Genomic DNA, 10,808 nt, shown 5'->3' with positions numbered 1-10,808 from the left:
GGGGGTTGGTGCAGAGGACCTTCCAGTATAAAGGTGAAGAGGTCGGTGTACAGGTGTGCAGTGGAGGGCACAGACTCGTGGTAGCGAGCCAGCACTGATCCTTTCTCCATCTCATATTCTGTCCCAACTAACTAGCAACATATTCCAGTAGTTTGTGAGGTATTTCACTGCTATAGGATGCAAGGGACAGTTTCTGCCTTCAAGTCGCAGGGTTTAGCTGTCCCGTGAGAATGGATCTTGATCTATGGTCGCCCGGGGAAAAATAGCAGGTGGAGGTGTGTGTATTTATGTTAATGAGAGATGGTGCAAGAACTGCACACTTTGAGAGTCATATAGTTGTCAGGATATTGAGTTTCTCCCCTTCTACGTCCCTCAGGACTTTGGAAAATTATTTATAACTTGTTTATATTCATCCGAGACCAAATACTAGGCCTGCTGAAGATATAATATATCATGCGGTGGTTAGGCTTGAAAATGTTGCTCTTGAGCTCCCAAAATTTGTATGAGCGGACTTCAGTGGCTACTCAGTAAGACAGATATTGTCCCGCTTTTATCAGTATATTAATTATCCTACCAGGGGAGAGAGGATACTTACATAGAGGGGGTATCCAAAACCCACTGGAGGGGGGAATAAAATGATGACTCTACATGACAAGGAGTCGACATGGATGACTTGAAAGAACTGCATGCCACATTATCAAGCTGTAAATGTAAAAATACCTCAGTAAATTGGCCTGCTTCTGACTCCAAATGTTGGGAAAGTGGAAGGCGATTCTTAGTGATGTATCACACCGTCTTTATCGTGAATATATCTTAACACCATCACGATGCAGGTGCAGGTATCAGCTTTGTAGACGTCTTGTAGCCAGTAATCTGTTGAACAAAGGCAGGTGATGTGATACTTTGTGTGTTGAGCTGGCACACTGGACTTCTTCTTTACTCAAAAAGTAATAATGTGCTTTAGTATATGTTCCTTTAATAAAACAGTAAATTTGAAAATTCACAGGTAACATGATTAGTAATATTTTAGCGTTAAAAATATAATTTCAGTTACAGAGCTTGCACATACTGGTGGAAAAACCCTTACTGTTCATTTAGATCAGCTGTGGCCCAAACCTTACACTGGGTGGGTGGTGTAATAGATTTGTTAAGCACTGTACGATACTCAGTATGTCAGATAAAGAATGAAAGGAGGAGCTGGACAGGAGTTGGGTTGCCAAGTGGCTTGGAGATACACAACATGTGTGGGCAGGCTAAAGTGGGTAGAATTGCTCACCCTATTCACATCTGGATGCACAGACAAATAACACTTGAGCCATCAGCTGTTGGTTAACATTGGGATCAGTGAATCTACTGGATTTGAACTCAATATGACTTTGCAGGCTATCTGAACTAACACCATAACTGATTTGTTCATAGTTTATTTGGAATGACTGAAGGAATCCTGTTAGTAAATTAGTAGGAAATTTCAGCATTATCTCAAAAATCTAGGTTTTATATCCAGACACATTAAACCTATTGACACTCACATTTTCAGTGTTTGATATCCCACTCTGCCTTTAGTGATTTGCTCCACCTGAAGCCTGTAACAAGTCCCAAAAGTCAGCAAAAAATGTATTTTTCCATCCGTTCACTTAGTAAAAAAAAATCTTGCGCCCTTATTACAGTCGACTACTATACAGCCGTCTAACAACTACTTGTTTCAGAGAACTGAACATGGCAACCCAACAGCTGCCTGAGAAATTTCATTAAAAACGAAAACATCTTTGATCAGGTAGTTTACATATGCTGGACAGCTTAGCGTCCTGCCATGAAATTGGCTGCACACAAAAAATTAAAATAAACTTTGTAGTTTTTTGCAAAATTCATGTCCCGTTTACAGCATCATCATTTTGAGATTTGGCTCGAGCACGCACGTGATGTCGTAGCTGCATGTGTTCTTTCGGTTCAGCAACTTTTTGAAGACTCTGTTTCTTATCCTTGGCTCTGTATCTCGGCTGCTGCGTGGATTCAAAGTGACAATGCAGATTGTGTCTTTGAACGCAGACATCGACTCGTAGTAAATGGATACACGGGCCTCTCTTTAAAGATGCACTTGTCTCCCACCTGTCTTGAGATTGTCTACCTTCATCTTCAACTTTCCTTTTCGTGCCGTTCTCTGTCAGCTAATTTGTTAGTTTACAGTGAAAGCAAAGTTGCGGTGTGGTGTGTGTTGCTGCGTACACACCGAAGGGCCAAAACCTGCTGAGATCTTAAAGGACGGGTTTGGCCCTGTCCTTGAGTTTGACATCTTTTAGACTGTTAAGCTGTCGGCCTGCATTTGAGGTGCTGAACCATCAAATATTCAAGGTTCTCAGTTTTTGTACAAAAATGACTACAATAACCGCGAAGACAAGACCCTCATCATTTATTCCACAATGACATAAAAGCAAATGTTACGTTATTAAGAGATTTTTCAAGTATTTGCCATGACCATACAGGGAGAGAGTTTCAAATAATTACGTCCATGTTTGTGAAAACCAACAGTCCAAAGACATGCAGTAAGTGGGTTTAGGTTAATTGGGGATTCTTAACAAGTGTGAGTGAGAGATGGTCAGTGCGTCAGCCCTGCGACAGACTGATGATCTGTCCAGGGTGCACCTTGCCTCACACCCTATGGTAGCTAGGATAGGCTTCAGCCCCACCGCAGCCCTGATAAGGATAAGTGGAACAGAATGGATGGATGGATGGTTTCGCCAATATCGGCCTGCCAAGTGCTAAACTTCGAGCAAAGCGTTGAGCAGAGACCTCTCTCCCATATGCCGTCAAACCCTCTGTTTCCAAGGGAAGGCCAATCAGATAAAAGCTGCCATAAAGGGAGCGAGGCCCTGAAAAGAGCAGGCTGTTAATACATTTTATTTCAGAGGGAAAGCTGGAGTGCTGCGCCCTCTACTCTAGCAGAGTCTAAGATTAAAAAATAGAGGTTAAAATAAGCAAAAGGTCCCTCTAATGCTAAATCATTTGTATGTGAAGTTGAAAAGCTACAAACTAATAATAAGCTAAAAGTAAAACACAGAAAGTCTTACTTGATATGAAGTGGATCAGCTGTGGGAGGAAAAAGGGGAAAAAATAGAAACTTGGAACTTTTTACTTTTTTCCCTTGAAATATTAAATGAAAATTACTATTTTTTTTTAAAGATATTTGCAAGAAAAACTTTTTACTATGGTCTGAAATACACATATAATCATTTGGAATTATACACCAGCTGTAGGTGGTTACTTACATAACTCACTGAGGGCTTATACGGAAAAAGTATTACAAATCATATGAAAAATATCAAATGCTGTTAAACAGCTGTGGCCTATAGCTGTTATCAGATTAAGGCAGTTGAGCAAAAAGTTTATGATTTTGTTCCCTGTTGAAATGGAAATATTTACATACTTTAGCAGAGATGGAGCACACACTTCTGAAAAGCCATAAAAGCCATGAAACAAAGCGCGAGTAAACCTCAGTCGGTCGCCCCGTACAGTGGCTGTGTTGACCTGTTTTATAAATCTACTCCGTTTAATTCCTTTAGTCGAACATGCAAACGTTAGTGTAAAACAAATGAGTCAGCTTTAAGCCCCTCCTTTAGCTCATGCCTGTGTGAGAGTATTCACCATCTGCCCATTATAAACATGGACGTTAAGGATTTGTCGAGGCTTTGTATGTATACGTGGACACTATCCCATTTCCCCAGCTGCCTCCATGGTATGGGACATTCTGTTGTCGTGCAGCACCTGTTCACATTGTCAACAAAATAGCTGAAGAGAAACAAATTATGCAAAAAGTATTTTTAAAGCATGATTGCACGCTTTGATGAATGATTGAATTTTTTTCAACCCACATGTGGTTCAAGTATGGAAGCTGAGGGTGGAGAGCTAACCACCAGCCCATTTGTGGGCATCGCACGCTAAGCTTTAGTTGTGGTAGAAACACAACAAAGCCAGAGGCAGAGAAAGGCAGAGAAAGAGAGGAGAGCTTGTTACCCTTGAGGGCCTCGGTCCTATCAGTCACTGTGCCACAACGATTCGCCCTGTAACTGATCCGTGGACGCCGAGTCTACAGGTCAACTGTGACAGTCTGCTTTGTGCGTGTGTGTGTGTGTGTGTGTTTGCATCTTGTGGGTTTGTGTGCGTGTGCATCTGCATTCTGTCCCTCGATGCCGGGGGCTGTCGCTCTTCATCCCCTGCAGCAGAATGCAGAAACATGCATGTAGGAGGTGCGCATGTGGTCATTCGCTGCTAACGAAATGACATGCAGGTAGAAGCACGGCGAAGGGCATCATGGGGTTAGGCATGCAGGACAGCAATATGTTGCCACAGCAACAGTCAATGAGACTTTGTCCAAGTGAGAGGGAGAGGCAGGAGAGGCGGAAACAAGTCAAAGTGGAGCAGTTGCCATAGCGACTTCTCCATTGCAACTGCTTGTGAATTTCTCTCTCGCCGGTGTGAGTGTGTCTGCCTGACTGATGCGCTGGTTTTAGCGCCATAGCTCTGTATGGATGTGTCTGTGACACCCTAGTCTATCACTGGAGATTTACGGTGCTACATTTGCAGCCACCTTACATACGTCTGTGTACTTAACACGGCATCTACATATATATAAGCAGCTTTCAAAGAGAGCTGCACGCCCTCCATCTCTCCTGCCTTCTATAATAGATGCAGTAGTGGTTATTTATGTGGTTATTCGCCACTACTGTTTGCTCATATCCTCAGGCCTGCACGCACACACACTCGCAGACACACAAACAGAAGCCAACAGGGGCTGCTGTCACTGTGCCACTCCTCTGAGTCTTCTGTGCCATATGCTACCGTAGGCTCCTGGCAGGCAGGAGCGACGCTGCTCACAGTCAGCTAGGAGACTGGTTCAAAGGCCAACGAGGGCCCATCGGGGACCGTCCTACGTGCACGCACAGCGCTGCAGGAGAGGGCGTATGCTGAAAACTCTCAGGACTAACATTGGATGCTTTCTGAAATGAGCTGCATGAGTTTCTTAGTGGAGGATGCCAGAATTTATCATCATAGCTTCCCTGAGCAATCATAGAGTTTAAAGGGCACCTGTTATGCTCATTTTCAGCTTCATATTTTTATAATTAGACTCCACTGGAGTAGCTTTAAGTGTTTTATGGTTCAGAATAGCCTTTATTCATCTTTTACCAGGTCTTGGTGCAACCTGTCAGTTCATCCAGTGTCTGAAACTAACCATTTTTGCTACCTTTCCAACGTTCCTCTGATTGGCTACCCTTTACAAACAAAAGATCTGAACAGAAAGTGGGTGGGGTCAAAGAAGTGTTCTGTTTGGGAGGCAGGCCTCAAGCTAGTGGTAGAGAAATCACTGTGTCATTGTTTGTATTTTTTGTTTAATATGAGCATCCACCACTGTAACAGTATATTATATGTATATATCATCATATATTATATATAAGAGAAAATAAGGAAATAAATAACACAGTAGGTCTACATTAACTGAATACCTTCAGCTTGCCTCAGAAATTCATGTTTACAATATATTGCAGAGAATATGTTTTTAAGTACTTGTTTTCACATTTTTAAGCATTATTATTTAAGTTAGTGTTGTCCAGGCAACCTAGTGGCAATTAACCTATCCCCACAACTTAGTTTAAATCACTATAGCTAATAATCCGGTTGTTCAGTGATGACGCGACGAATCCTACTTCCGGGCCTAAAGTAGTCTGCGTTTAATATGGCTTTTGTGTTGTTAACATGTTTAATGTTTTGTATTTTCTTCTATTTAATCTCAAAAAGCTCCTAAAACAGTCAGTGATCCCTGTTGACCTCCCTCGGCTTTTATTACCGCTAATCATTTATTTAAGCTCAGTTTTTAAAACCTTAGGATGTAACTACAGCCCAGCCCATGCAGCAGTATATGAATGACTAACCTCGTATTGTGGATGGATTATCTCAGTTGTTCTCCTGGCTGAAGTTTGGTCCTTTTACAGCATCCAGCCATGCGATTACATTTGTTCCTGACCACCGAGAACACTCACGTTAACTTTTATCCAGTGGAAAAAAAGTTAGCTTGTTTATATTATGCTAACATAGCTGTGTCGCTAGCGGTCACGTAGCACATCATTATATACCAGTTAGCCAAACTTCAGTAACCCTACAAACGTCACTGCTGTTTAGTTTTCTGTCTTCATTTATGTTGGAAGTGATAACAGAGCTGTACGTTTTACTTTGTTTCCAAAACCCTGCAGTCAGGACATGCTATATTATATTTAGATAGAAGCTAGCGAGCTAACTTCCTGCTAACTTCTAACTCCGTTAAATGTCATAAATTCCGTTTTCATGGATGCCTGGATGTTAAACTCAATTGTTACACCTGGTAGAGCAGAACGCTGATCATTTTATTAAAGATGAAAGACTTTAGACAGTTTTTCAACTCTCAGTAATGCCATAGTGATCGTTTGATATATGGACCTGCAGCGGAGTTTAGGTCCAGACACGGCTAGTGACGTCAGACTGAACAACCAGATAGACAGATCCTGCCTCCAGTTTGCACATTTATACTTATTTTCAGTAAAATAAATACAGAAAACTTTACGGGAAGCAACTCTCGAGCTAAACTTTGTTTTCTAATGTTCTTGCGTAACATTTTCATGGGTAACTTTTTAGCTATCTTTCCATTTTTCACCTCCAGGCGGGACCCACCAACAATTTGTGCCAGTGCAAAATGATAGCGTCCAAGAAAACTGTGTTCTTCTAGAGATTCCACACAGGGGAGTTGACCTAGAAATAGGTTTCTATAGCTGTCTCTGCAGCTCAAGGCGACTTGAAATTTGCATTTATGGGGGTTCCGAGTTCCAAGGTGCAAAATAAAATGAGGAAATTATGGAAATTTATTGCACACATGATATATTGAGAGCCAGTGGCCTTTTATTTTGTGTTGATTGCGCACTGAATGCTCTTCAGAGGGGAGTATACAGACATCAGCTCCACTCCTTTGGGGCCCGGCTTTGATATGTTTCCTAGTGTCATCCTGGTACCTTCTTTTTTACCTTCTGTATGTTGTGCCACATTGCTTTGAGTGTGTTTACTAGAGAGTGGCTGTTTGAACAGTGTTAAACATCTCTTCTCTGCAGCAGAGAGCTCTTTGGGGTGAACTCTGACACCAACACGTTGAGCTACCCCATCATAAGAACTGTTGTGCAGATATTCTGTGAATTTATCTGGACATTCTCTGTTGAAACTAATTGCCTCAGGCTGCCAACAATTTTCAGTTGCACACACAGATGCTTTTGCACTGCGCTAGGAATTGCATCAGTTTTAGTCAATCTGGGCCTCAGTGTGACGTAAAGACTGATGCACGACAGGCTCTAATGTGAAGCACTACAGTAGCTGGTAATTTTCTTCAAGCCTTTTTTTTCTCGCTTTAATCACCAGGAAACATTTGACAAGATTCTCACGGTGGCGCCTCTCGTTACTGCCTGTTGTTAGAATCATTGGCTGAAATCTAAATGAGCTCAAGCCCATTTTTAAAGGTTGGCATCCAGCCGCAGGAAGTAATGCAGCACTGATCCAGTGCTGTGTTTTCATCACGCTGCAGTTTGTTCCATATACTATGGTCTAACACAATGTCTAATCATAACTGTGAATGCAGTCATTGACTTTTTGTTCTTTCACACTCTGTTTTTCCCTGTTTGTGCATGTAGATATCCGTGACCGCAGGAAGAAGCCGGTGATGCTGTTTATTCACGGCGGCTCCTACATGGAAGGCACAGGAAACATGTTTGATGCCAGCGTCCTCGCTGCCTACGGCAACGTGATCGTGGTAACCATGAACTACAGGCTCGGCGTGCTCGGTGAGTGGCCCTCATGACTTTTTCATGCTAACAGATTTGCACCAACAAATAGCTTAGATTTATATTCCATATCTCCCCAAATGCTGAGCTAAAAGAACGTTTCTTCTTTTCTCTAAACTGAGTCGATGATGGGTGACATGAATAGAATCCATCATTGTAATGACAACCAGTCCAGGGCCTGATCGTTACAGCTCACTTGCTTATAGATTTCCCCTCACTGTCTAAACACCGATTGTGTAATTCTTTAATTTTCTTTGAATACCGATGGCCTTTTTTGTTTTTGTTTTTGTTTTTTACAAAACTTTTGCATTGTAAACCCTTTCTTGGAAACAGAGGGAGCTGAGATGAAGACACTAGCCAGACTCGTTCAGCTGAAACACACCAGAAAGGAAGTTTGGCTTGTCTTTACCCAGTGTGCAGTGTGAATAATAGGAAATAAAAAATGTTACAATTCAAGCTTAGTTTCCATGGTATCCCTTGGTGATGGTGCCAGGATAGATCACGATCATTTGGTAAAGTTGTGGATAGTATTGTGGTGGAGCCTGATACAATGGCACTGGAAGGATCAAAGTATAAAAATGTGCAAAGACTCCTTGAGTGTTTATGGTTAAGTGCTGAAGTCTAAACCAGGTTGAATCAGGAGGACTGTAATTTATAAAGATGTGCACAGTTTTATCCATCCATCCATTCGCTTCCACTTATCCTTTTCAGAGTCGTGGGGGGTGCTGGAGCTTATCCCAGCTGTCATAGGGCGAGAGGCGGGGTACACCCTGGACAGGTCGCCAGTCTGTTAAAGGGCTAACACACAGAGACAGACAACTTTGGTGATTGATCAGTTAACCTATCCCCACTAACTGCATGTCTTTGGACTGTAGGAGGAAGCCGGAGTACCCGGAGAGAACCCACATAAGAACATGCAAACTCCACACAGAAAGACCCCGGCCTAGTGGTGGAATTGAATTCAGAACCTTCTTGCTGTGCGGCAACAGTGCTAACCACCATCCCACCGTGCCTCATGGTCCCTTTTCTCATAAAATAGAAGAACGCAGAATAAGTAGAATGAAGAGCAGGTAGAAGAGAAGGTAGATATGGTTTTGCAATGTATTAATCAGAAGAATTTTACTTTCAAAAATGTGGTCGAAGACATATATGGAGCCATAATCAGCAGTGACTTATTTTAAGTTGGGAGGAATGAAGCACATGGCTTCATATGCACTAGATTTCTCCTAAAATTAAAAAAAAATAAATCTTACCTTAAATCGTGTCTAGATTTGTCTACATAATTGTTTCCCAACCACTGTGGATAGGTGTGCCATGAGAAATAATCAGGTGTGCCGTGGAAGATTATCTGGTTCAACCTGATTAGTAACGGGCAGATTGATTATTTTCTCTTCCACTAGAGGGCAGTACAACTACCTGCTCTCATTAAATGGGTTGCCAACTGCCAATAAAACAGAAGAAGACGAAGAAGAAATTACATAATAGTCATGCTGTGAGTGAGACGACAAAGCGTGTAATAAATAAATAGATAAATATTTGAAAAGAAAACGTAGTCAGTCTGACCTGGATCCTGGAGAAAATTCCGACCCAGATGAAGCCCTGGCATGAGTAGTGGTCAAAAGAAAGCAAAAAAAGTATACTGGGGACAAACCAAACCAATTCCACTGTGCCTGGTGCGCAGGAGGAAAATGATCAATATCCTTTTTGTGACATTTTTGTTTGGTGGTGTGCCGTGTGATTTTTCTAATGTGAAATATGTGCCGTGGCTCCAAAAGGTTAGGAAACACTGGTCTACATAGAGCTAAAGTTGAAGTGCTGCGAAAAACTGTTTACACCCTTCCTGACTTCTTTTTCTTTTTTGCTTACTTATTATCCTTGCGGCACTATGTTAATAAGTAATTGCCCTCTAAACCTAATAACTGGTTGTGCCATCCTTGGCATCAACAGCTGCAATTAAGTATTTGTGATAACCGGCAGTGAATGTTTCACAGTGCTTTGGAGGAACTTTGGCCCACTCTTCTTTGTAGAATTGTTATAATTCAGACTGAAAAGTATTAACAGACTGCTTAAGGTGATACCAAAGCATCTTATTTTGTTTGGTTTCTTTTTGAGCTATTCAGAGGTGGACTTGGATAACCCAAATGCAACCAACACCTTCAGAGCACAATGATGGTTGGACATTGTCCTTCAGAATTTCCTGATACAGAGCAGAATTCACGTTTCCCTCAATTATGGCAAGTCTAACAGGTCCCGAGGCAACAAAACAGCCCAAGACCGTTACACTACCACCATGTTTGACTGCTGGTGTGATTCTTGTAGCATCATGAACTCTGAACTTGACTGAGGCAAGTGAAGCCTGCAGGTCTTTAAGTATTGTTCTGTGTTATTTTGTGACCTGATGAGTCATCAGTAGACTCTTGGAGGAATCTTGGTAGGCCAGTCACTTCAATACTGGAGTCCTAAAGCCTTAGAAATGGCTCTTTTCAGACTGATAATAAAAGTCAGTGACTTAGTATGTCAGCTTTTTCATTATGTGGTGGCATGATTTGTTGCTTTGTGAGATCTTTTAGCTTACTTACTTAATTCTCGTACTCTTGTCACCATACATCCTATTTTTTTATTTGGCCACTGAGTCCTGCATTGCCAGGAAGTCTATTAAACATAGGATTGGAAGAAGAGAACAAGCATGCAAATCATATACAGATGTGGCATTTTTACTGACGTGGAAATGCACCTCACAATTCCTCATTTTAACTGCACGCCCTCGCCCAGAACCTCCAACTTTCAGATGACTGTTTTGCAGATGTATAATTCATTCCACAGAGAGTAGGCATTGTAAAAAAAACAAAAAAAAAAAACAAACCTTTGCGGAGTATTTTGGTAGGGGAAGGTTTGGTTATGATGCACTTTTGAGCTGTCAGTACCAGCGGCAGCACTGAGGGAAAGTGAGGGATTTGGAAAGTG

The 10,808-nt window shown here is 41.8% G+C and overlaps 1 protein-coding gene across 2 annotated transcripts in view; it reads left to right on the top strand.

Annotated features, from left to right (window-relative positions):
• nlgn2a (neuroligin 2a) overlaps positions 1-10,808 on the top strand; it is a 242,658-nt gene that overhangs the window by 151,930 nt on the left and 79,920 nt on the right. For both annotated transcript variants that reach the window (XM_042227759.1, XM_042227760.1), the window contains one exon: positions 7,695-7,844. In XM_042227759.1, coding sequence (XP_042083693.1) covers positions 7,695-7,844 — 150 coding nt within the window. The remainder of the gene's footprint in view (positions 1-7,694; positions 7,845-10,808) is intronic.

Source organism: Haplochromis burtoni, unplaced genomic scaffold (assembly GCF_018398535.1).
Source record: "Haplochromis burtoni strain Fernald_Lab_line unplaced genomic scaffold, NCSU_Asbu1 Contig_279, whole genome shotgun sequence".
NCBI classification, from domain to species: Eukaryota; Metazoa; Chordata; class Actinopteri; order Cichliformes; family Cichlidae; genus Haplochromis; species Haplochromis burtoni.
This window is presented reverse-complemented; position numbering and strand designations above follow the sequence as displayed.